The sequence below is a fragment of the Cyprinodon tularosa genome, unplaced genomic scaffold, assembly GCF_016077235.1.
Source record: "Cyprinodon tularosa strain WSP-4 unplaced genomic scaffold, ASM1607723v1 ctg297, whole genome shotgun sequence".
NCBI lineage: Eukaryota > Metazoa > Chordata > Actinopteri > Cyprinodontiformes > Cyprinodontidae > Cyprinodon > Cyprinodon tularosa.
The window spans coordinates 472897-500105 of NW_024039004.1; the positions used below are offsets into that span (position 1 = coordinate 472897).

A 27209-nucleotide genomic window follows, 5' to 3' on the forward strand; every position below is an offset into this window, starting at 1 on the left:
ATGTTAGTTTTTGAACTGATTTGACAGTTTTATCGAAAAATTTATGGGATTTTTTTTATATGAGTTAAAAGGGTGTCCAACCTTTAAAAATGAATCAAGATGTTTCAATATTTTAATTGCTTCTGAACTCTCTAATTCATGTTTTTCTGAGTTTTTTTAAATTATTTATTTGAATTATAATCACTGGTTTGATCTGGGGGAGGTGATGTATGAAACTGGGCATAATGTTTTGGATCTTCAGATCTTTTATTCTACCTTAGGTTGCCATAAATATGCTGATTAAATGACTAAATAGTTCCAAGGGTCAGGAAAGTCTGAGTGTGGCGAGTTAAAATCAACAAAAAAGCAGATCATTCATAATTACGTATTTTTACAGAGCTCAGCTTTTCCCCTCTTTACAAATGAAACAATTATAAGAAAACTGCCTTTTTGTAATGGATGAGAATATAGAACTTCGATCTTTTTTTTTTTATATAATTTTTGGTTTAAAAAACATTTAGGTAAAAGCAGAACAGCATTACTATGTAAGAGGCTGGTACCTTTTCACAGAACTGTGGGCTGAAACATGAAAACAAATGGGAAGCAACAAACAAACATTAGAAGGATCAAAAGCTGATCCAAACACAGACTTCATTAATTAAATATTCACTCTGTTTACAAAATATAAGTACACCTGCTTTACAACAAATCTACAGCTCGTCTCTCGAAAATCCTTATCAGCATTTTACCCACGTTTTCATCTCCACACCAAGCGTAAGTTAGACACCATATTGGAAGAAATCAATAAAGCATCAAGGCCTTTATCTAACTTAATCTGCTGAGGTTACTTGACATGAGCTGCAGGTGTTCTTAATATCCTGTACACCGGGTGCATTTCAAGTATAACGCTTCATGTAAACAATAACTGAGGGGTGGGGTGGGGGCTCGGGGGTTCAGGACAGAGTTAGGCTAATCAGATCCACGATCACACTTAAAACATCATTAATCATGCTTTCTGCAACAGTTCAATTCAGCCTCTACTTATCTTTGAATGGCCGAATTAGTGCTCTATAGATCACCGTAAAAAATGTCCTATCTCAAATGAGATCTCTTCTGTACGATGTCATGTTTTATTAATATCCCAGACAGGAACATTTAACCTGAATGCATCACGAGACGCATTATATTTGGTACTAAAAGAGAGAAAGTGGGCCCAAAATATCTCCATATATATTAAAAATCAGAGGATTAAGATTTCTTTGATTCAAATTATTAAATAGCTTGATCTCGCTCACCTTGCCAGTGAGAGATTTTACTGCTTTCAGAGTCTAGAAGTTCAAACAATCATCTCTGAGTGAAGCATAACACTGCGCGGCTTTTAAAAGCCAATAGCAAAGGCTTAACAACACAAAGTTACACATCTCTGCTCAGAATGGCTACAAATAGCAACGTCACTCCAAGTCAGTCACATGAAAAACTGTCCTTCAGCTCAGACGTATAAAACGTACTTTAAGTCACGTCTCAACAGATGTGCCGTCCCATTAAATTGGCTCCTGTCTTCGCTGAGCTCCTCGTCTGGCTTTAGCGTTGAGTCATTCTCTTATTAAGAACTGTTCTCTTCAGAGCTCACGCTGGTGCCTCGCACACATTTGGTATAAGCACCAACTACAAAGACGAATCATTTTCCCAGTGGATAAGAATTGGCAGTAGAATTCTGCAACTGATGATGGCCTAAATCCTTTTTCTCTTCGCTTGAGTGTTTTAGAAGTTGAATGTTTTCTTGCTGGAGTTTCTTCGAAAAAGGAAAAAAAAAAGTGACACTGGTTTTAAAAGTCTTTGCTTTGGGGTGCTCTGCTGTGGGATGTGTGCTGTGGTTTGTGTATGTACATTTATATTTATGGGTATGTATGTGTGTGTACACACAGTCAATAAGATAAATCCACAGTTTCTCAGTGTATACCGGATCAGTGCATGTGATTATGACCACACATGCGCATATGAGAGGGATGATGTCCACATCTGAAAAGCATGTATGTTTAAAACTCCTCCATCATGCTTTAATGTGTGGTGATATTACGTCCCAGGGTGGACATAGGAAATGTTCATTCATCTTGGGAATTGTTTATATTCTTGTGTGTATATCTCAGCTCTCTTGGGACATGGCAAAGATGATCTGCTCCATTTTATATGCCAGCTTTTGCTTTTGGGCTTGTTCGTCTTGCTCCAGTGCCTCGATGATCTAGAAGACAGAAACAAAAGTCACATAGATGAGATATTCAGGTAAACCAAGGACAGAATGAGTGCAGCAGGTCAACCAAGGGAATCCAACCAGTTTGGTTTTCAACTGAAATTAACATACTGTTATTATAGCTAAGAACAAAAATAACCCTTTGCAACACTAATTCAGTTTGAATATGCTTTGGGTATTTGTGTTTAAAATATTCATCACTATTATTTTTTAATTCAAATGTACTTATTTGTAATACTCTTATGGTGCCAGGCCTGTGAGATAATGTGATCCTGATTAATGAAAGGGAGAGATTTAAAGTTTTTTACTGTGACCAGCTCTGCACATATTTATTCAATCACACAGGGCCAGGTTGCAAGACATACATAATCCACTAGTTGGCGGTAATGCAACGCTACAGGTGCGATCCACCATAATACCCCCATGATGAAGAAACCAGCCACATGGGTGACAACAGCCAGTGAGGCTGTTTCCGAACGCTCCCCGTTGGTCATGTGACTCCATCTTTGTTCTCTCTCACCCCAAAAATATATCCCATGATGCTTTGCGAGGAGCGCTCTTGCAAAGCATTCTAGAATATACAGCATATGCCCGTCTAGTGAGCATATTTGGACACAGCCTTAGAGTCGACCTTTTCCTACCCCGTTTCAGTTGATGTTGCTTAGACAGCGTATGCCTGATGCCCCAGAATGTCATGTATTGTCTCAATTTTGGGCGTATACATAGCATATTCATAACAAGTCCAGAGCGTATGCGCAACGACAGCCTAAGTTATGCACAACGCACGCCATCTAAATGCCCATGAAATGCTACAAGCCAGTGTCCTGAGGGGGGCAGCGATGTGCCCAGAGGCGCCCGGACTCCGTAAAAAGATTTCTTTGATTGCGGTATTAACCTAGCTGCTGTTTAAACCCGCATAAGTTATGCACAAGTTACTCATAGGTTTTGGATAACCTAGCCGCCACGAACTATGAGTAACCTACTCTTAACATTTGTCAACGATCAGATAACCTACCTGTAACTTATCCCCTATGTATGAGCATACGTCCAGGAATTTTGAGCATGCTCAAAATTTCTCGACATACTTGCCATAACTTATCCAACGTATGCCAGTGTTTTTGCCAGATTTTTCATATGTTAGTCATACACTAGTCTAAAACGTTAAGGTGTGACAGGGGCTTGAGTGCAGAGAAACTGATGCCAGCTAGGACTTGGAGGTATCCTCTGGAGAAGAGACAACTGTTGATAAGTATTTTTAAAGTCATGTGGAGCAAATGAAGGCGCTGTGTAAGGTATGTCTGCGGTCAGTGCCCTCAAAAACGGGGATTACAAATAATTTGTTTAATCCTTAAAGAAATACAACCCAGGTAATGCGAGTGGAGTCTTTACTCACTGTCACTGCTGCCAGCCCACACTAGCAACCAAACCAAAACACCAATCAATCAATCACATCATAATTTGCAGCTATTGCACCGTATGGAGCAGCAATCAAAGAAATTAAAAACTACACTATACAAGAAAATGCAGTTCCAACTTAAATTAGTTGCTTCACCTAGTAACAAGTAATCTAATTCAGTTAGCCTAACTTAATTTATTACATTTTTCAACTTTATAAAATTAAGCTGAACCAATGAAGCAATTTATTTAATTTGGAGCAGCATTTTATTTTATAAAAGTATAACACTAGTGATTTCTTTTTGTCTAGCAACAGAAATTATGCCGTTAAACTGTGTTGAGAAACACAGATTTAATTCCTGTGTGATTTTAAAAATACTTTACCTTTGTTTTGCTAGTGAGTAAATCTTTTTTTTACTCACAAGTGTTTTGATTATTTCTTTGTATTAGAATAAAATATTGAAGTAATCTCTATTTTCTTTAGTTTTCATTACGCTTTAAAACTACGGTACAGTTTAGGAACAAAATGAAAAATCGAGATTCAATGATATGGAAAAATCAATCATGATAACTTTTCTTTCATATCATCCATTCCCAGATACTGTGGTTGTTTTATTGACTTTTACCTTGTAATTAAGTGCATATCTTTAACTATACAAATTGGTTTTGCTTAGTAATGATTTATTGTCACTTTTATGATACTGGCCGTACAGTACAGTCAGCACAGCAAAAAAGCAAGCAAAAAGCAGCAATGGCAGTGAAGGAGTTAATCCCAGATTAAATTATTGATTTTAAGGCTAGACTACAGGGGAAAAGGTGGCTATATTTTAGCAACACAAAATTATCCTTTTCTATCATCATCCGTTATACTAGTACATCTCAGTAAATTACAATATGTCTTTATGATTAAGCTTGTTTATCTGATTAAAACTTCTACTTTTAAAAATAAAAATAAAACTTTAAGCAGGTATTCAATTTATAATTTTCACCAAGCCCACATTTCTGTATTAAACATGTTCTTTATTAGTTAATGTCTTTTAGAAATGAAAGTAAGCAACAGTAAAGTATGTCTTCAATGTATTCAAATTTTGTTTAAACTCTCTTGTCAGGTTCCATCAATTTGTAAAGACAAACATTTGCCTCCCAAGCAGCTGAATATTTCAGCTTCAACTGGTGCAGCTTTGTACTAAATCTCAGGTCTGTGCTGCCTGCAAAAAACACTACTAACACCAAATGAATCAGCAAAAAAACCACTAAATGTTCCAAGATCGTAACCCAAATAAATAATAACCTGTAGAGAAATAGAATCGGGTGTCAGCTCTCCAGTTCTATAGCAGTAAGTTAAACAGAATAATTACTTTTAATGTAAACTGAAATTACTGTATAGATTAGTGACGTGAATCGTACTTTTAGTCTATATATAATTATCCGAACCCCATTTGCATTTTGTTGAGTTACCAGGACCTCACCTCTTGGCTGTACTTGCTGACGTAAGCGTAGATCTCATGCAGGGCACTGAGCACGTTGAACTCACTGGAGTGGAGGCGAGCCTGTTCAGCCAGATAGGCATTCATATCCTGATCACTGATGGCAGGTAGGCGGTTGATGTCTGCGTAGTACCTGAGAGGACAGCAATACACACAAACACATGCACAAAGAGTCTGTGTGAAGGACATAAGCAATGCAGGCTGAAGCTTTTCTCCTCAGCTGGATTCAGACAAACGTTATGAAAACCCAAAGTGTTTTTAGTCACAGAGGAATCCGTATATCAGAGGTGTTTAAGCATGAGAATAAAGAAATGTATCACTCATAAGTTTGGCCTTTCAGTAATATTAACCTTGAATAATAATAAAAAAAAACAACTCATAGCTTTCATACATAAATGATAAAAGATATATACTGTATGATTCTATCCTGTATTAGTATGAAATTAATAGATTTCTATTGATAGTTAGACTTCAGAAATTAAACAAGAACAAATTCAAGGGAAAAGAGTCTCTATGAGGTGTTTGCTACTTTAGACTTTGGAGTTATGGACCTAAAGTTGTAGCCAGAATAATGAAAAATAGTTGTGACATTTAAGAGAACATGAACAGGTCTTCAGGTCTCTGCAAGTCGATGTTATGAGAATTTTAACAAGTTAAACTATCTTGTGAGAATACTAAGATGGACAAACAAGTAAACAGCTTGAAGGGCAATCCAATTTAGATCCAATTAATAATCTTAACATCAGTTATAAAACAATGGCTGCTGTAACTGATCACGGGTCAGTTAGTATTATCAGATAATACAGAGCGATGTTAAAAAGTTCCAGTTCCAGAAGTAGGATGATATCTGCTTTGCTGTTATTATGTCAAAGCTCCTTTTAATGAGAGGATAGATAAAGTCCCAGAGGGAGATATTTTTTTGTTTATGTTTTATTATATTTTTTAGTAAATGATTAAGGTTTTTTTCTGTGCAAAACAAAATGACACATTTTCTAATCAAATAAAGTGAAATAAGCCAAAGTTAGATTTTTAATGGAAAGTTATTTGTAATAGATTGTTTTGCCAGTTTTATTGATGAGGTCAAGGTATATTATTTCCTAAACTCTAGGAATATTCTTTGTAAATTATTTTTATCTTTTTTTTTTCTAAGCAACAAGGGACGGGATATTTGTCACTCTTTTTTCAAAAACACTTTTTTAAATGAATTTCTGCAACTGAAAAATAACTGCTGTGATATTCTATTTCATTTGTAATAATAATTAAGTGAAACAAAATAAAGTAAAATAAAGATAAGGAATTATATTATATTTTCCCTTTCAAAGAGGGTCTAACTTGTTGGATAACTTAGACAAACATTATTGTCATTTTGTACACACAGAGTGTATACAAAACAAAATTTCGTTTTGTACAGCTTTCATGACATTTCTGTTTCTTAAAGTGCAGCAGATCTCACACTATCATTATTTTTTTAATGTACCAATTCTAACCACCACCTGTGCTGTCAGGCAAACTTTGAGGCAAGCTTTTCACTTCAGGATATCCCTGATATGGATCTCAGCTAGGAAGAGTTGCTATAGCCTGATTGAAGCCAGCCGACTGGAAAAGCGAAGTATCAGTATCTCTTTCTATTAGGAGGTATTTCCAGATAACCTTGTGCTGCAAGGTGGATTGTCATGAGATCTGAGTTTTCAGTCTCACAACAAACCCATCTTGAAAGCGGGTCGGACCAATGAAATGCCAGTAGTGTTTTTGTGAGGGAGACATGTAGTAATGAAGACAGTCAAAAGGGCCTTGCCAGGGCATATGTTGGAGGACTCACCTGTTGATACAGCAATTGACCCGGTTTTAGGTAAAACAGAGACAATTTCTCACTTAAAAAATGAGCAAAGAGAAGCACTTTGTGCATTTGTAGATGGGAAAGATGTCTGTGTTTTCCTTCTGACAGGATTTGGAAAATGTATCAGCTTACGAAACGTCATGATTAGCTGCTACAAGTGGCTGAAAGCGTATTGTGGAGAGCTTTAAGTATTGTGCTTACTTGATAAGATAAGATAAGATAAGATAAGATAATCCTTTATTTGTCCCACAGTGGGGAAATTGCAGCGTTGCATCACAGTACAGTAGGAAAAAAGAAGAAGAAGAATACAAAGTATAAAAATATATATATATATATATATATATATATATATATATATATATATATATATATATATATATATATATATATATATATATATGTATATATATATGTACACACACACACATGACCATATCACCCCCTTTCTCAAATCACTTCAGTGGCTTCCTGTCGCACTCATAATTGAATACAAAGTCTCCATCCTTACCCATCACTGCATCCATGGTGATGTTCCATCATACCTTAAGGAACTTCTCACCCCACAGACCTCAACACGTAACCTCCGTTCTACAGCAACATATCTGCTGAAACCACAAAGGACGAAGCTTCGTACAATGAGAGATCTGGCTTTCTTTTCAGCTGCTCCCAGGCTGTAGAACGCTCTCCCTGGATACCTCAGGGCCCCACAGACTGCGGATACTTTTAAAAGGGGCCTTAAAACCTACCTTTTTAGGAGAGCTTTTAATTGAACTCTTCCCCCTTTTTTATTGTCTTTGATTATTTTATCTTTTCTTTTACTTTTTTATTTCTCATGCTCTACATGTATTTTTATTTAGCACTTACCTGTTTTACTATGTAGCACTTTGGGATTTGTTTAAATATAAAGTGCATTACAAGCAAAAAAATATTATTATTATTATTATTATTATTATTATTATTATTATTATTATTATTATTATTATGTACTAAAGGTCCCTCCTTTTCATGGACAGACTGAACGGCAGCCATCCCAGATTGATAACGTAGGACTCAGTTCTACAGATATCAATCTGGCTACTGCAAGGTTAATTTCTAGATGCAAAAGAAACACCCATTTCTTGTTTTAAGATAGCACTATTTTAAAAACACATTTTGTGACACAAAGATGGCCTTTCAGTGCAGCAGCTGAATATGGACTGTCCAAGCAGGCAAAAGGTTGTTAAGGTGTTCTACTTTTGCTTATGTGTATAACTAATTTAGCATAAAAACAGACAAAATAGATAACATTACTGAATCCACTGTAATTAAAAAGTTTGATTATTTCAGGAGGATTTTGTTTGGTTAAAGGAGTCTTACTGGGAAGCAGGGGTAAACTCGCCCACCTTGAATATAATGAATAATACATAAGGTGCAAATGTTTTGTTAGTTATTATTTCACTTGTGCAAACATGCAATCAACCACACAGGTACTCACCTTTCCACCCAGCTTTTGTAGTGCGGGATGTCCTTGGCATAGAGCAGTTTGGTGGAGGGCGAGTCTTTTCCCAAGCGGTGTTCAGATGTTGAACAAGAGTCCATAAAGGTCTGCGCCACCACTGACAGGCAGGCGTCTGTGATGCTGCTTTTATGGATGTCAAACACAAACTGGGGATTCTTGATTACATTTACCCAGAACCGCAGCGGGAGGCTGGAAATGTGGAGAGATATTGACGGAATAAAATGAAAGAAACAGCAAGACATGTTTGAAAAGAGAAATCAAATACTTCCCAAGCACCCAAAGCTCCTTTTGAATTTGGGTTTAATTAGTCCTATCTTCACTTTCATGTTTGAACTTTAGTTATTAAAAAGAAGATGTATATTTAAGCTGTGGTAAAATCCCTGAGCTAAAAGATATTTTCCAAGAACAGTATAAAACAGGAAAAATGCTTAAAGCATATGGTACCAACTCCTAAAGTCACTTTAACTGTATAAGGACCAAACTAAAATCAGGTATATTATGAAGGCAGTGTTAATTACAGGCCTGCATTTAGGAACAATTGATTTTTATGATTCCAATCAGTATTGGTTCAATCTCAGGAAAGCTTAAGTTGAAGTTTTACGTATATATTGTCTAACTTATCAGTGTTAAATAAGACTATCACAAATGTAAAAATTGTTTAAAAAGTATCACAATTGTAATGTAGGCAATGCAATGTAATGTACAGGTGCTGGTCATAAAATTAGAATATCATGAAAAAATAGATTGATTTCAGTAATTCCATTTAAAAAGTGAAACTTGTATATTATATTCATACATTACATACAAACTCATATATTTCAGATGTTTATTTTGTTTAATTTTGATGATTACAAATGACAACAAATTAAAATCTCAAATTCATCATATCAGAAAATTAGAATATTACTGAAGACCAATAAAAACAAAGGATTTATAGAAATGTTGGCCAACTGAAAAGTATGAACATGAAAAGTATGAGCATGTACAGCACTCAGTATTTAGTTGGGCCTCCTTTGGCCTGTATTACTGCAGCAATGCGGCGTGGCATGGAGTCGATCAGTCTGTGGCACTGCTCAGGTGTTATGATAGCCCAGGTTGCTCTAATAGTGGCTTTTAGCTCTTCTGAATTGTTGGGTCTGGTGTATTGCATCTTCTTCTTCACAATACCCCATAGATTTTCTATGGGGTTAAGGTCAGGAGAGTTTGCTGGCCAATTAAGAACAGGGATACCATGGTCCTTCAACCAGGTACTGGTAGCTTTGGCACTGTGTGCAGGTGCCAAGTCCTGTTGGAAAATGAAATCTGCATCTCCAAAAAGTTGGTCAGCTGCAGGAAGCATGAAGTGCTCTAAAACTTCCTGGTATGTGGCTGCGTTGACTCTGGACCTCAGAAAACACAATGGACCAACACCAGCAGATGACATGGCACCCCAAACCATCGCTGACTGTGGAAACTTTACACTGGACTTCAAGCAACGTGGATGAAGTGCCTCTCTTCTTTTCCTCCAGACTCTGGGACCTTGATTTCCAAAGGAAATGCAAAATTTACTTTCATCAGAGAACATGACTTTGGACCACTCACCAGCAGTCCAGTCCTGTTTCTCTTTAGACGCTTCTGACGCTGTCTGTGGTTCAAGAGTGGCTTGACACAAGGAATGCGACAGCAGAAACCCATGTCTTTCATACGTCTGTGTGTGGTGGTTCTTGAAGCACTCACTCCAGCTGCAGTCCACTCTTTGTGAATCCCCCCCACATTTTTGAATGGTTTTTGTTTCACAATCCTCTCCAGGGTGCGGTTATCTCTCTTGCTTGTACACTTTTTTCGACCACATCTTTTCCTTCCCTTCGCCTCTCTATTAATGTGCTTGGACACTGAGCTCTGTGAACAGCCAGCCTCTTTAGCGATGACCTTTTGTGTCTTGCCCTCCTTGTGCAAGGTGTCGATGGTCGTCTTTTGGACAACTGTCAAGTCAGCAGTCTTCCCCATGATTGTGTAGCCTATAGAACTAGACTGAAAGACCATTTAAAGGCTTTTGCAGGTGGTTTGAGTTAATTAGCTGATTAGAGTGTGGCACCAGGGGCCATCAATTTTGAACCTTTTCACAATATTCTAATTTTCTGATATGATGAATTTGAGATTTTCATTTGTTGTCATTTGTAATCATCAAAATTAAACAAAATAAACATCTGAAATATATGAGTTTGTATGTAATGTATGAATATAATATACAAGTTTCACTTTTTAAATGGAATTACTGAAATCAATCTACTTTTTCATGATATTCTAATTTTATGACCAGCACCTGTATGCAATCTTGTACAATAATTATTTGAAAATGCTAAATTTTTGTTGTGCACCTGTTCTATTCTGACATTTAGTCAGAAATTAGTAGAGTACCCCAAAACAGTAGCCCTACTTTGTTATATTTCTACTCAAGCAAAAGTAGCCTTCCAAGATACATGGTGCTCAGGTAAGATTAAAACAAATATTTGCTAAAAAGGCAGCTTAAGCACTAAGTAACTTATCATAATATCTGATTTAAAACTTAAAAATATGCTAAATATAAACTCACATGCAAATGTTGGTGTTTTTAAGAGTGAAAAAAAAAACAAATACATTCAAACAATTTGCTGTATAATCACTTAACGTCACTTCACATGATGCAGGAGAATTTGTAGATACAGTAAATAACATTAAATCAATGAAGCTTTGGTACAGAGAATGGGTTTAACTTATATAAAACCCACGGGTGTTCATCTTTCTCAGGGACGGCGCTAATAGAGAGTCCAGGGGTGGCCTGGGCTACCCTAAGCCAGTTATTGGCCACTCCTGCCAGCTGATTTATTGTTCCTATGTGGACATTATTTACCACCTCTGAAAACAAAAGTTTGCCTCTAAAACAGAGAATGGCAGCAGCAATACTCTCAAGTGAAACTAATATTGTCATGATAGTGCCCCCTAATTTTCATTAGCATTTTTATTCATGTAATTCTATGTTTTCTTGGTTGTTTCTTTTTCATTTTGTTTTATTGTAGTTGTTTTCTAGTTGTATTTGAGCAGTGTTGTTTTTTAGATTGTTCTCTGTTGCACTCGTGTCACTCTCCCTTCCCCTAGCTTCTAATTGCTTCTATCCACACCTGCTCCTTATCAGCTGATTAGCCCAGTCTTTGTTCTGTCTCCCATATATACTCCAGTGCAGTCCCTTTGTGCTGGTTTCTCTTCAATGCTTAGCTCCTTATGTGTGTTTCTCCCTGCAGTTTTGTGTTGCCATCCACTTTTCATTAAATCTGCAAGAACTCATCTCTGCATTTGGTTCCTCAACCAACTTCCAAAAAAATCTGAGAGTATTTACATTTTAATTGCTTTTATGGTTATTAACCATAAAGTGACAACACAAATAGAGCAGTTAATTATTAGAATTAATTCAATTATATTAACATAGGACCAATTCACAACAAATTTAATCTCTAGGCACCTTATGGAGACAATTTAACAATGAAAATGTTCTGACACTTCCCCTGATCTCTGTGGTTAATTCTAATTAAAAACAAGCTTGTTCTTTATTAAGTATATTACTCAAGTAAAAGCAGCACTTCTACATTATATTTTTGAGTAAAATACAAGTATATGTAACTTCTGTATACCTCTGCTTTTAGTGGAAACATTTTGGTCATAATCTCCTGCATCCAGCCTATGTTTTAAAATAAAATATATTTTATGTGTTTGAAAAACCTTTGAAAAGGTCTGGGTTGTGTCTGATTAAAAGGATGGCTTTAAACTGTTAGATCAGATTTTAAATATGTGCTATAAATAAAACTTATGGACACTGTCTTTGTCCACATTGAGCAAAACATTCTGTTCAGTGAGTTGATGAGAGCATTTCATGTTTTAACCAATGAAATTATCTTTACGAGTAAAACATAACGGATAACACTGATGATGAGTAAACATTGACAAGGATGGAAAAATTCTAAAACAGGCGCAAGAAATTCAAAACACATGAAAAGTTATCTTATTTTACATGTTCAAATATAATATAATACTTTGTAAATAGTTGGAAACCTTCCTCACCAGTTGCTTTTCCACGTGTGGCGAACGTCCATATCATGGATGCCATGTGTGTCGGCCTGCTCATCAAGGAAGTCAAACATGTATTTGATGGCCAGAGGAAGGGCGGTACCTCGACACACGGTGCTGAACAAAGTCTCAAACAAGTCGTCCACAAACTTCTGTAATGTACCCTGTAGAAAACATCAAGAGAGACATAATACTTAAGTGTTTTTGCTTCAGCTGTGAAATTGCATGTAACATTATCATGTTTTGCTGGCAGATAAGGTGCACCGTGAGTTCAGATTCACATTACGATCAGAAGAACAAAGCAACAGAAAGAATACTTAATGCTGGAAAAAGATATACAATTTGGTTTGGCGTTCCCATGGTAACCAAGCTATTACAAAAGAACATATAATTGCTATATTAGCCTACAGCATGAAATATTGCAGAGTACATGGCTTAGAAATTGTACACCATGTGTTTTTGATAATAATTACAGGTTTTATTTAAAAAGGCACAAGGCTTACAGCCTGTTAATTAATGATGTGGCTGTTCACTGTCTCACTTTTTCATGACGTTGATGGTCAGTTTCTAACGTGTAGGAGTTAAAAAGCCTTTTTTAACCCAGTCCTGCATGAAGGTATAGGAAGCTTAGCATTATTGGTTTGGACAAAAACAGAATTAGTTGTGAGGGAGGGAAGGGTGAGCAGTAAATTTAATAAAATTTTTCTTTAACAGTATTGCTTTGATTATATAAGTAAAAATGTGTTTTTGTTACTATCTTACAACCCTTTTCTCTTTCTTTGAATGTATCACTGCATACCTTCTTAAGTAAAAATAATTATTTAAATTAATTCATTTTCCTGAGTGTAATATAATTAACTATGAATGTTCAAAAAGTATAACCAAAACTAATAAACCTTTAACAAGTCAGCTTTTATAGAAGTCATTGCATTCAAACCTGTAACAACTAAAGCTTTGTAGTATCTTTTGTAAAGAAATATACTTTTGAAAAGAAAAATGAAATAAAAAAAAAATCAGCATTCATATTCAGATTGCCTTCATTATTAGCAGTTTAAGTGGGTTTTATTTCAAATTTTCTATTTACCATTAAGGCAAAAAATGGCCAAGTTCCTTCTAGAGTCTCACAGGCACAGACTGTACACCCTAAACACAGAATACAGCTAATATTCAAAAGACTAATACACCACTCTAACACTAAGAAGAAGCAAAAAAGTAGGTTTAGAGCTGTATTGATCTATCATTGTTTTGATTTCCCATAATTTACAGACAGACAGAAAGAGGTTGAACTGAAGGAATAAATGAACATAGTATCTTTATCTTTCAATGGGCACCTTTGTTGCCAGCAGCCTCGTCAGGTAGATTTCAGACACCATCTTGCTTCCGCGCTCTCCCTCTTTCTGGTCACCGTGATCATGGTTCTTGACTAAATGCCAAACCTTGACACCGCTCTCCAGATCAGGAGTGATCATAGGCACACGGGAGTGAGGGCTGTCAGGACTGGTGGGGGTGGAGCGGAAAGGGACATCCATACCTAGGTTTATAAAGATGAAAATACCAACAAAAGGCATGTTTGAAAACGATAAAGATGCAATTCAAACTCATACTATGGATGCACACGCTAGTAGTTTTTTTGATGGATATGAATATAAACTGAAGTGTTTCTTGTAATGTCAATCTAAGCAGGAGGGACATGTGTTTAGACTATACAATCAAATACACCAATTATGTTATTTGTTGTCATAGTAACACCACAGGTTAATTACATATTTCTTAGAAAAGGTATTTCTACCCTTCAGCTTAAAATATTTTCTTATAATCCCAGAAATATAAAGGTAAGTTAAAAGTGTTGTACGTCTACGTTTAAATTAGAAAAAACAACCCCAACAAAAACAAAACATATTTAATTTCTTTGAGTATCTAAATATCTATCAAATCTTCAACGTTAACAGTGTTACCATGATTTATAAGACAATTCCTGGATGAATATTAGGTAGCTGTATTAGTTTTATAATGCTGACCATATCTGCTGATACTGCGTGGGAAGCTGGCTGAGGAGGGAATGATGAAAGAGGACATCTGTTTGGGCACCAAGGCCACCACACAGCGATCAGATACCTGGGAGACAAAGATGGAGCTTCATGAAATTTGCCTTTCAGATACTAATCAAAAGAAAGCAATGTGAGGAATTCAAAGTATCATCAGAGCTACAAGACCAAGGACCAGAGTTTCTTTTTTCACAGTTATGGTTCAGGAGAGTAAATACTGTAGCCATCTGTGGGTTGTCAGGCTGGCTTTCAATGGTGGTGTAAAGACCACACCACATAAACACTGGAGCGAACTTTCAAAGGGATCAAATACTGCATACTGAACACCTTTTAAGTACTGTTGGAAAAAAAAACACCAACAAAATGCCATATGCCTCTAATACAGAGGTCTTCAACAGGGGGTCCACAGAGATAATGCATGGGGGTCACGAAAGTTATGGATGATTAGACTTTTTTTTTATATTCCCCCATGCAATGTTTTTCAATAATTGAAATGTTTTTAAATCCACATTAACATGAATTCAACACACTTTAGTAAAAAGATAATTGGAGGCAGAAGATGTCTTTCAGTCATAAATGCACACATTCAGCGACACACAGGAGCTCTTTCAAGCTGGACACCGTTTTATTCACAACACCTGTCCCATCAACCAGGAATCCAAATCAGAAATAATAATCCCAGGCGAAATTACTTTTCTTACATTACTCCACATGTAATAGAGTGACTAAAGGACCAGTTTGATATGACACAATGTCATACAATATATATAAGGGGTCCCTATTCCATCACTCCATCAATATGTGTGCCCTTGGCCTGAAAAGACCCCTGCTCTAATACATACTGCAATCAAAATTAGATAGTTAATACAGGAGATTTTATAAAATTGTTAAAATCTCTGCTGAAACACTGTTCTGCATTGCATCACAGATTTAGCTTAGACAACAACAGGACAAAGATTTCTCACCTTACATATATAATAATATAATAAAGAAATGCTATCCTATCAGTTTTTTCTGAAAAAGAATCAGCTGAGAAGAGAACCAGAGCAATGAAATTCAGTAATATGAATGAAGTGGCGTTGGAGGTCAGTGAACTGTTTAACATTTTAGAAAATATGCTGAAAATGATGAGCAAGTTCATGCTTAATTGATTCACTTTTTTTCTATGAATCCACTGAAAGCATGTTAAAGTTAAAACTAAAGTTCTTCAACTCTCAATCGCCTTTCGCCTATTGTAAAAAATCTCATGATCTTGGCCCTGATGGCTGGCCTAATTGCTCATTCCATTCACCTGTCTAACACTGCCCAGTTGCTCATTTATGAACATCTAATCCACCTGCTCCTGATTCCATTTATACGGCTCAGTCCCAGCCATTGGGGCCAGATTATTGCTCTTGTTCTCTGAGGCCAGCGGAGAAAGGGTTTTTAGCGTTCCGTAGTGTTTCTGATTTCCTGATCCTGATCTGCCTCTCATCCATTGACCATGCCTGTTCCCATCTGAACGTTCCGCCTGAGCTGTCTCTGAAGTCCTGGAACCCTAGACCAGGCTGTTCCTGTTGTATTCAGTGTCCCTGGCCGGGCTTCGGACTCCTGGACCTCTGAGCATTCCTGTTTGGTTCTGTCTGCCTGACCTTGCTTGGACTCCTGCATGTTCTCTGGGGCTGCGGCATCTGGGACACTCTGGGCGCCGCATCTCTTTTGCAGTTCATCGGCTAGATCCTACCTCATTCTATGGAGATGGATTGAACTGTTTACGTTTCTAATAATGGGCCCACCCTAGCTGCCGATACCGCAAATCCACAGCTCACTCCGCCTATTAATAAACGCTTTAAATTATCCCACTGTCTGTCTTGCCTTGAATACTGGGTCCTTCTCTCCTGCAACATGACAGAAAACTAGCAGCTGTGTGCAATAAACAAGCGTAATAACTAATATTATAAGGGATGTTACAAATCTAGAAATTAAAATAAAGAAAACAACTGACTGCTAGATTCTTGAAATCTTTTTTTACTTTTGCAATCTACTGTTGAAGTGATAAATAACCTCCTCCTGGGAAATCTGCCCCGTTCATTTCCTGATACTCCTGAGGAAGCCTCTGAGCATCACTGACCATCCACCATTCTTTCTTCTGAGCATGCTTTTTTCAAGCATATATTCGACTCTTACGCCTCAAAATGTATTACTTATCTGCAGAGTTGAAAATTGCTCCGCTAATAGAACCCCATTTTTACTGGCTGTATTCATGTAGTTGTGAAGCTGATTTTCTCTTATGCCTTTGAGTCAGCGGTGGTGTTCAGGCATGGGGCCCTTCAGCGTTTATTGCCTGCTTTATAGGGGAAACCAAAGTGTCCAATGCTGTTGTCGCCAAGTCTTGGTTTGCATCTATTTTGCAGTTGGTTGAGGATTTTTCCTCTTTTGCAATCTGGTGAATTCCACTGGTAGCTACATACAGATGATGTACCTATTATTCCTTTCATTTGCATGCTTTGCTTCCCCTATTCAAGGATAAAATCATTTTTGATTATGTTGTCTGCAGGAGCTAATGAAAATGTAATTTGCAGTTTCAAAAGTAGTATTAGTATTTGTTTTTATTTAAATATTTCTACTTTTCATGTGACATTTATTTTCAACACCTGAACCTCATTTAGATTCGGTTTTTAAACTATTTTTAGTCCAGAAAACAAGCATTACTTTATACTAGGGCTGAAACTAACAATCTTTGTGCTAATCAGTTAATCTGTTGGTCTTTTTTATTTTTCTTCGATTAATTGATTAATAATCGGATAATAAAAGGTTCCTCAAAGAAGACTTTTTTGCAGAATTTAGACCAGGTGAAACCAAAACTTTTCCACTTGAGGAGTTCTATTGATGGAAGAAATGTTTTTATTTATTTATTTTAATCTTAAATGCAAAATGTATGTATGTATGTATGTATGTATGTATGTATGTATGTATGTATGTATGTATGTATGTATGTATGTATGTATGTATGTATGTATGTATGTATGTATGTATGTATGTATGTATGTATGTATGTATGTATGTATGTATGTATGTATGTATGTATGTATGTATGTATGTATGTATGTATATTATTATTTTTTTTTTACAATTTTAGTATAGTTACTGCTCTGAGTGGGTTGGTCTGTCAGCTATTAATTATTAAAATGTCATTATTAATAATTTATTAAACTATTATTATATTATTATAATAATTAGTTGAAGATTACATAAATAATCGATTAATCCAACTGTTTTTTTCCCTACTTTGTACTGGTGTTCATTTTGATGAGCCTCTATTTTTATTTCTGAGATCTTAAAACATTTAGGATTTCAATGATTTGTCAAAAAGACACTAAAAAGAAAGTTACATTTGTTTTTTAATGTCAGCATTAAGTGTATTCCCACACCTGGTAGTGCATGAGTGTGTTGAGTCTCTTCCAGTCTCCTTCTATCTTTGTTGTGATGTCCTCGTCCTGTAGAACCACACGAGCTGTTCTGCCCTGCCGCCACTCTGTTGACAAAATACATGTTAAAGGCAACAGATTGCTGTCATTTTGTGAAACAGCTTAAAGTATGTCTCACATGTCTAACACATATGTTCCCCCTGTCTGAGATTGAGGCTGCACACAATCCACAATCCCCGAGGTTATATTATACTTGCTTGTTATGTTTATTCTTCAGAAATTTACAAGCTGTCAAACGCAGCTGGCAAAATGTCAACCAGACTGCCTCTTGTCCTTGACAAAACACGTTGGTTTTCTGTGATCTAAATGAAAGGACACAGTATCTTTCCTTGGGCTACCAGGAGCAAAAATCAGACCCATCCTTCCTAAATCCCTAACCTGTAAAAGCCCCTGAAGGTGTGAAACTACATGCCCAAAGCGCTATCAGGCGCTACCAAGAGAGTTTTATTTTCTCCGTGTGAAGGTGCACGCCACCTGAATTTGTGCCGCATCACTCAGTATCAGATGACATGACGTGGGTGTAAGCCTTCATGGAGTTGCTCTGTCAGAAAGGTTTAACATCACTGTTGGACTGTTGCTGTGATTGCAATTGCAAGCAGGTATGTGGAGGGTACAGAGACAAAGAAGGAGCCCTTTCCTGATGTCAAACATCCTCTGTAATTTGTCTCGACATGGGAACTGTCAGGTGAATCATTACTGCTTTGACATCCTGCCAACAGGTTGTGTTCTAGTTGATTTTTATTCAGAATGTATAATGTATGCAACAGTTAACTCACCTAGGTCCATGTCTGACGCTCTTGGTCGTGTAGAGTATGGCACGTTTTTGTAAACAGCATCCAGAATCTTTTCCTTCACCTGGGTAATGGTGTCACAGTTGAGCACCTTTACTGGGATCTCTGGGCTGTTCTCATTGTCAGGATTCACACAGCTTAGAGTCTGGAGGTCCAGGACAGAAAGAAAGAAAGAAAGAAAGAAAGAAAGAAAGAAAGAAAGAAAGAAAGAAAGAAAGAAAGAAAGAAAGAAAGAAAGAAAGAAAGAAAGAAAGAAAGAAAGAAAGAAAGAAAGAAAGAAAGAAAGAAAGAAAGAAAGAAAGAAAGAAAGAAAGAAAGAAAGAAAGAAAGAAAGAAAGAAAGAAAGAAAGAAAGAAAGAAAGAAAGAAAGAAAGAAAGAAAGAAAGAAAGAGAGAAAGAGAGAGAGATGGGTGTTGCTTGGGAGGTCCTTTCATTACCTGCTCTTCTCCAAAATGTCCTGGTGGAGAGCATCTTGGCTTGAAATATAATTTCACACCTCCAGGATGTGACTGTGCAGCTCTGGCAACAGCATTAAACAAGTAATGAGACAGAGCCTCTCACAGTCTCCGACACAGCGATCAGAGAGGTGTCATCTTGTCGCTGGCTGGCTCTGCTCTGCAGCTGAAAGCCAGGGGGGAATTCTGATTCTGCTTGAATAGAGATGTAACGAACAGAGACATGCAGCTGGCCCAGCCGCTTGACTTTAGAGATTAGCATGGACGAAATTAGCAATTTGGCAGAGTTTCTACTGCTAATGATATTTAACAGTTTATAAGTATAAAGCTGCCTTTGTTATTTTAGAATTCCTATACGAGTGTATGCGTGAAACAAAGAAAAGCCTGTATGCTGGATGAAATCATGGTATTAAGAGGCTCTTTTGTCGCTGCCGGGTATTCAGCTGATGCAGTTGTTTGATTCTTCTTAGTGGGACACAATTTCTACATATCAATGTCCCTCTAAACAATAATTCTCATCTAAAATCAGTCAGGGATGGTTTATTTATGCCAGCACCCATTTTATACAGTATTGGTTCATATTGCATAGTTTCTCTCTGTATCCTATTCACATGGCTGTTATTCATCATCTCAGTCGCATATTTTTTAGCCCCTCTAGTAAAAGTTTGCATAAAGCATTAGAATAACCAGTTTTTGAGCTCTTAGAAATGTTTTTTTTTTCTTTGTTAATTTTTGTTTAGTGGATAAATGGTAATGACCCATTTTTAGTTTCTGGAAAAGGTTACCAGGTTGTTTTATTCATTTAAATACATATTTTAAGGAAACATGCGTGCCAAAAACTCTAAGAGAACTTCCAAGGGCCTTTGAAGGAAAGCTGGCTCAAAGCATAACCTCAGCATGATTCTTATCTACACTAATGAATGGTCATGAGTTGCCCCTTACAGTATTCATCCTTTTTATAACACTACAGTCTTATTTGTGTTTTTATTTGTTTATTTGTTTTTCCTCTTTATTTATTTATTTATTTGGCTAAAAAGCTCAATCTGTATCTCATCTGGCCAAAAGCAAATGCTTCCGAGCAAAAACTCAGTGGGAGTTTACTCCAGACATTGTTGTCTGTGTAATTAGGATTATGAAAGGGCTTTCCCTGTCAGGCTTAACAAATAACCGTTTGGAATATTAATAACATCTTATGGAGACTTGTTGATCCCAGGAAACATATTTTAGACTGTTCTCTTTCCTCCTTAATCTTTCTATCTGTAAAGTCAAATTTGGGCACCTGTCCAGCGTTTACAGTTTCAATTGTTTCAAACGTTTTAATTTTAGCTTTGACTTTGAGGTTTTTGCACTTTCTAGCCACGTACTTTCTACCTTGTGGGGACCAAGGCAGGTCAAATTTGCAAGAATATGCTACTGTGTTTGAACTGACAGGATATTTTTGAGGAAAATGTCCTCATGAGGAAAGGCTGTATTCTTATGTGCGGGGTTTAGGTTTAGGATTAAGGTGCAAACTGAGTTGAAACTGAGTTTGAAGTTGTCTGGGTGAGGGTCTGGGTTAGGCAATAGAAACGAATGGGAAATGTGTGGCATGTTTTATCTATAAATCAGGGAAGCAGGAAATGGTGGGTAATAGGTTCAATACTTCTGGATACATCAATTAATTTTTGTTAAACTTTTAAAAATATTTATTTTTGTCATTTTTAGGGTAATGTTATTATACCATGAGAATGGAAATGCTTAATTGCCTCATCAGCCATTTTACAGAGGGGTGATAATTGCAGACAACATTGCAGTGGGTTGCTCTAAGTTTAAGAGTGTTATAAATTGAAAGCATAACTTAAAAAAAATTTAAACAAGTTAAAGAGATATTTTTAAAGATTAGAGTTAACCCCTTGATGCCTGAATTTATACATATAAAGAACATTTTTTTCCTTTAAGTAGTTGACAAATAGAAATGTCTAAACTTTCTATTTGATTTACAAATAGAAATTTACGAAGTTATGACAACAATTAGAATCTAATAGAATAGAATAGAACTTTATTGATCTCACAATGGAGAAATTCACTTGTGAGATTGGCTCTTATAAAGTCTTATAAAAAACAGTAGGTGCACAAAGGAGGAAAAAGGGCATGAAGTTTATAAAGTACATCTAGATATATACAGAGGATGGTAAAAAAATAAAAAAGAGATTTAGGGTGTCTTATATATACAATGTTTATGTATAATAGTCTTATGTACAGTAAAGTGGTGGCAGGTAAAGTGTGGCTTCTGGTTTGTTAAATAAATCAATATTGTAAGTTATTGCAGTATTATTATTATATTATTAGTAGTATTATTAATAATGGTCAGTGATAAAATAAGCTGTAAGGAACTAGTTGTGCTTGTTAAAGGTTCCCAGGTCTACAATGAATGTGTGGCACAGGAGGAACTCCCATGCTATCCTTGCTGTGTACATAATACAAAGGCTTTGTTGCCTTTATGCAACAATTGGTGTGAAGGGGTTAAGTTCATTTGTCTTTAGGCCAAAATCAAATCAAAGTGCATTTTATATTTTCCATCAGTTTATGATCTGTAGAGATATTTACATAAAAAATGATCTGAAACTGTAAGGGGTTATTTGGCAATAGCCCTCCAAATTTATGCAGACTAAATTGACAACTTTGCTTTATGAATGCATTTGTGACTCACCAGAGTCTTGTATTCAATCTGCTGCCGGATGAGTTTGTCTTCACTGAGGGAATATCTTGCCTCCCCTGTGATGGAGTCTATGGGTCCCTTCTCCATTTGCTGTTTGATGGCACAGAACAGCATGAACAGGGGTTCGCCAGCGCACTCCTTCGTTTTGGAAGGAAACCAAGAAATTTGATCAAAAGGAGAAAGGAGACAGAGAAGGGATGTGAAAGAAAACAGATCTCTACAGTATATGTCAGCAGATGAGAAGAGACCTGCTAATCTGAACACCACGAATCAGACAAAGTAAAGCTATTATGAGGAAAAACTTGACCTCAAAGGTAAAATAACCCTTTGATTGTGTGAAAAAAATGGCAGTTAAAATTGTAGCTACCACAAGAATCCAAAGGAGTCTATTTAAAACGAAAATCAATACAAATCATCTTAAGGAGCCCATAGTACATCACAGTGACACTTGTAGCAAAAGAACAGAGAATGACTTTGTCTTACCTTGAGAAATTTGTGAAGCAAGAAGGCAAACCAATTTGTCAGCATCTTCTCTGCCACCGACTCTGTTCTGCAAGACGGGAAAGAGGCAGACTCGTTTATTATCAGGAGACATCCCACATAGAGCTGGAGTGCTCTGATTAGTTTTCCATTATCTTAAGACTGCCTGTGTTGAAACTCACAGAACTAAAAGGAAGATTTTAAAACATTAGCACTCAAACATTTGGCCTCGGTGGAAACTCTTTGCTGTAACGTCCAGTTAGTGCTGCCAGTGCACAACATGGATGGGTGTGACATAATGGTGATGACTAAATGACTACTTCAGATGCCTCATACTGTTTTTTTCACAATGTCTGCTGTTAACTTCTTTGCAGGAGTCCAGTTTGAAAGATGACATGATTTACAGATAAGCCAATTTTTTTCTTTTATCAACATCAAATTTGAAGCTTTTCACACAGCAGCAACCCTCTTCCTTTTATCCACCACTTTTTGACCCCTACCTGCATAACTTCCTTAACCTGAGCACCATTCAACTTTTTGTAGGAAAGTTTTTTGTTGAAGAGAGGTAAGTTTGGACAAAAAACTTCTTCTGCCAGCTCCCGTTTGAACTCATCCTTATATATAATGAGTGTGAGCACAAGTTTTCTCCCCTCTAAAGTCTCATGAAACATTCAGCACAGCAAAAAAAAAGGGAACAACAAAAAACAAACAATCGACAGATAACTTGAGGTGGAGCGTAGATGGAAAGGGGCGAGAGAAGGGAGAAGAGGAGAGGTGACGGGGAAAGAGACGTGAGCTACAGCTGAATGTTTCATGAGAGGGTATACAGAAGATAAGTCAGACTGACAACAACTCCACCGCCGCTGCACTCACTCTTCCCCATTACGGTCTCTTTCTCTGCCAGTCCTCCCATTCTCTATCACTCTTAACACTCCTGTCTTTCACCTGTCTGCTCAGTCGCCCTTTTCCTCAGAATTGCAACAAAACGAAGCTGAAGAGAGGTCGACTTTCTTACTGGCCTAGTTGCTCAGCCATCAGAACAGTGGTAACTGGGCTGGAAAGAACAATGCAAGGAGGAATTAGGTATGGTAGAAGATAAGCAGTGCTGATCGGGACAGGTTGAGTTTCTGTCAGAAAGTGTTTCTAGCTTATTTTCCACTGACTACAGCAGAAAGCTACAGTTCTGTAAGGAGAGAGCCCAATCCTGGGTGAACAGATACAAACCATGTTAAACATTAAATCTTTACATGATTGCACGTAAAGGTTTGGGTTTCCTTGGCTTCATAAAGATTTACTTTAAAGGAGCTAACTGCATGGAGATTAAGTTATTAACACTGAATAATAAATGAAATATTGTGTATAAACATGTCTTTTGAACTTGAATGTACATCACCGCCTTTCTGGAGGTCACTCCAACCCAGCTCACAGAACCGTCAATTCAGTTAAAGTTTCTATGCATCCTAGTATGGATACTGGGTGGGTGGTTCTAGGCAGGGGTAGACAGGGACCAGTGCCCTTGTAGAACTGGCCCTGCCCCTGTTATGGCCCCTGTACAGAAAAAACATCGTACAATGATATGTCCTGGAAAATAAATTTTTACTTAAACTGTTTTACATTAACTGCGGTTTAACAACTAAGATGTTGTACTTTTAGCTTTGGTCTCATTGAAATAGGATCACAGTTTTTATCTGCTAGACCAGAGGACTGTAAACATGCAGCTCTGGAGCCACAAGTGGCTCTTTGCAAAGTAGCTCACTTAATATATTAAACTATAACTATTGGAATGTTTTTTTTATTATTTTTTTGTTTGTTTTGTTGTAATCAACTGCGTTGTTGCCCCATGAAAAAACCCAATGTTGGTATAGAACTGCCACTGCAGCCCTGGGTTTTAAAACATTAGAAGTATATGACTATTTTAAGGTCTTTATATTGAGCTGGATTTTTTTTTTACTGTTTCTTTAAAAATCTGACAGTTTTGTTTTGGTTAATACTGTAACCCAGAAAGCTTTAGAATAATTGCACATACATTTAAATACAATTGCTGACTGTATTAAGGTTTGAGTGTTTGTTTTATGCTATACCATGATTACATACCTGGTACTAACATCCCGCTCTCATCAACAGTTAGTAATCTTAGTGTAAAAATGGACTCCCAGGTCACTTTTCAAGCCAATATAAATCACTAAATCACACAAGACCTCTTTCTACCACCTCCGAAACATTTTCAAACTCCATCGCATTCTCTCCTTCCCAGATGCCGAAAACCTGGTTCATGCATTTGTCTCCTCCAGACTGAACTATTGCAACTCACTTCTCATTGGGATCCCTAGAAAGAGTCTGCATAGGTTTCTGTACATTCAAAACTCTGCAGCTAGGCTCCTGATGAGAGTGAGGGAACATGAGCACATTACCCCCATTTTCCACTCATCACAGTCGCTTTCCATCTTCACCAGGGTTGCATACATGGTTTCCGTCCTCACACATTAGTGCATCTATAGCATGCCGACCCCCCTCCGCCCCCCCAAAAAAAATCAACCCACAGAACGCAGAGTGTTTTAAAAAAAATGTATTTTTAGCAAATCTTTTTGTCCCCTTCAGATGTTTTTCATGCTTTTTTTCTCCTCCCTTTTTACCTGTAGCACTTTGAAATGTTTTGATGGAAAATGCAGTATACATTAAATGTATTATTATTATTGTTATTTATTACCTGGAGTTAAAAGCAAATTAATAAAAATAATATGAGTAACAATATCCCTTATAAGACCAAAGTGATAGAACATTGTCATTTGTAGAGCTTAGAGATTGTCTAATCTCTAGCTTCACCTGCCTTTCTGCCTTAATCAAACACCTCTCTTCTGATCCATGCTTTGTCCTGCCGAGGCTACCATCTAGTGCTGAGGAAGTTAATGGATTTCCATTTCCTTATTAGGATGAGGTACCAGAAATCTGAATTATGCCATGCATGATCCTTTCTGTATAGCTTCTGAGAAATAAATATATTTTAGGTCATTCTTAAACTTAAATCAGTTAATCATTTGAACTTTGAGTCCTTTTCGCCTGGTTATTGAATCATCTTCAATAGCTTAAAATAGTGTTGTTTAATGTACAGTGGGGCAAAAAAGTATTTAGTCAGCCACCAATAGTGCAAGTTCTCCCTCTTAAAAAGATGAGAGAGGCCGGTAATTTTCATTACCGGCCTCTCTCATCTGTAAGATGGTTGTTTAATGTTTTTATTTTGTTTATAAATAAATGAACAGTTATTAGTTCAATTATCAGATTATCTTAGGTACATAAAAAAGTATGTTACAAGGAATATACACACTCCTCCAATATCATTTTAGAAAGGATTGCTCTGGCAATATGAGTATTTATTTTTTAGATAGGGTTGATAAGTTCTAAGATGGACTGATATGTAAACTTTCTCAAAGGTGAAAAGCATCTTGATATAAGCCAGCTTTTATGGAATATGAAGGATACCTCCTGAGGAGCAGTTTGGGGTGGTTCTTGCTCTCAAGGTTGCGCTCTATAAGGTCAGAGAGCAGGTGCTTAAGGATGTCTGTTGCATACTCCAATCGTCCTTGCAAGGCGGTCATGATGAGCGAAGCTACGTAGCCCCGGTCACGCATGGAGAAGGAACGCTGCGTCTCCAGTGTGCGGATGAAAGTCAGCAGGAAAACTTTGTTATTCACCAGCTGAGCAAACTGCTTCAAGGCTTTCTCCACGCTGGCCTGTCCAGTCCCAGGAACCTGCATGTATCATGCATAGTTGCACACACAAAGAGTCATACACACATCAGATAGTGCATGCTGAAGGGTGAGTCAGAAAACAATAAAAACAGAATGAAACAGGCATGACAGATTTCCCACACCACCTTAAACAGGAAAGTCCAAACAAGAAGGACTGATCTGTGCTTTGCTTAAAGTTAAAAATAAAGGAAGCAGTAAATTTCTCTTTCATATCTTTGTTTCAAAATGTACAAATTGTAATTTTTACCCTAATTAAGGGCGTTTGCCTTAAACAAAATGAGGTGCAATCAGTGAGCTCCTTAAGACTACATGTAAGTGTGAGCATAATAAGGGCTGATTAAAGAAACTCAACTAACTAGTTTTGACCTTGTGCAACTTTTCTGCAAAAAGGCTGCATTAATTTTCATCATAGCTTATTCAAAAATGAATCTCAAATACTTCAAAATTAAAGCCCTAAGATGTAGACAACAGAAAAGGATTTTTCAAAAAGCATTTTCTAACAAACAGCAGAGGTGCAGGGTGGCAGAAAACATCTAACATGCCATCATTATAAGTTGCTCAGCCTATTTAGAGGGACATGATTAAAATTATATTAAAAAATTTAACATTTTTGCAATTTAAGGCGTAAGATCAGCATATTTAAACTGTACTGTAAGTGCAGCAGGAGCTGCAGCAGAGGCTCCTCACCTCCAGCTCCCTCAGCACAGGATGATCATCGATCCCTGGGAAGAGAACCCTCATTGCATAAGTGCGATAGTCCAGGAAGGGGATGCCAGCTCTATCAAGATCACTGGTTAGCTCATTGATGTCCGTCTGCAGCTCAGCAAACGCTGCACAAAAGACAAATTTGTTAAACAGTCAGCCAATTTCTGTCCAACTTTTAAATGAAGAAGCAGTACCTGAGAACTGCCTAATCGTAATAATGTACATAGCCATCCCTGGTGATTGCTTTACCTTAGAGCTCCACCCATGTATAAACACCTGTAGTATGACTTGTACTCTCCAA

At 36.9% G+C, this 27209-nt stretch overlaps 1 protein-coding gene across 1 annotated transcript in view; it reads right to left on the bottom strand.

Annotated features, from left to right (window-relative positions):
* Nucleotides 1-239: 239 nt before the first annotated feature.
* The window catches only part of LOC119787385 (plexin-A2-like), a 132937-nt gene continuing 105967 nt past the window's right edge, over nt 240-27209 (bottom strand). Inside the window, exons 21-32 of the mRNA XM_038291222.1 lie at nt 26891-27033; nt 25935-26203; nt 22461-22527; nt 21969-22115; nt 18810-18969; nt 17977-18080; nt 14540-14636; nt 13853-14052; nt 12516-12685; nt 8421-8633; nt 5092-5242; nt 240-2218 (exon numbers count right to left, since the gene is read on the bottom strand). Coding sequence (XP_038147150.1) covers nt 2123-2218; nt 5092-5242; nt 8421-8633; nt 12516-12685; nt 13853-14052; nt 14540-14636; nt 17977-18080; nt 18810-18969; nt 21969-22115; nt 22461-22527; nt 25935-26203; nt 26891-27033 — 1817 coding nt within the window. The 3' untranslated portion in view covers nt 240-2122. The remainder of the gene's footprint in view (nt 2219-5091; nt 5243-8420; nt 8634-12515; nt 12686-13852; nt 14053-14539; nt 14637-17976; nt 18081-18809; nt 18970-21968; nt 22116-22460; nt 22528-25934; nt 26204-26890; nt 27034-27209) is intronic.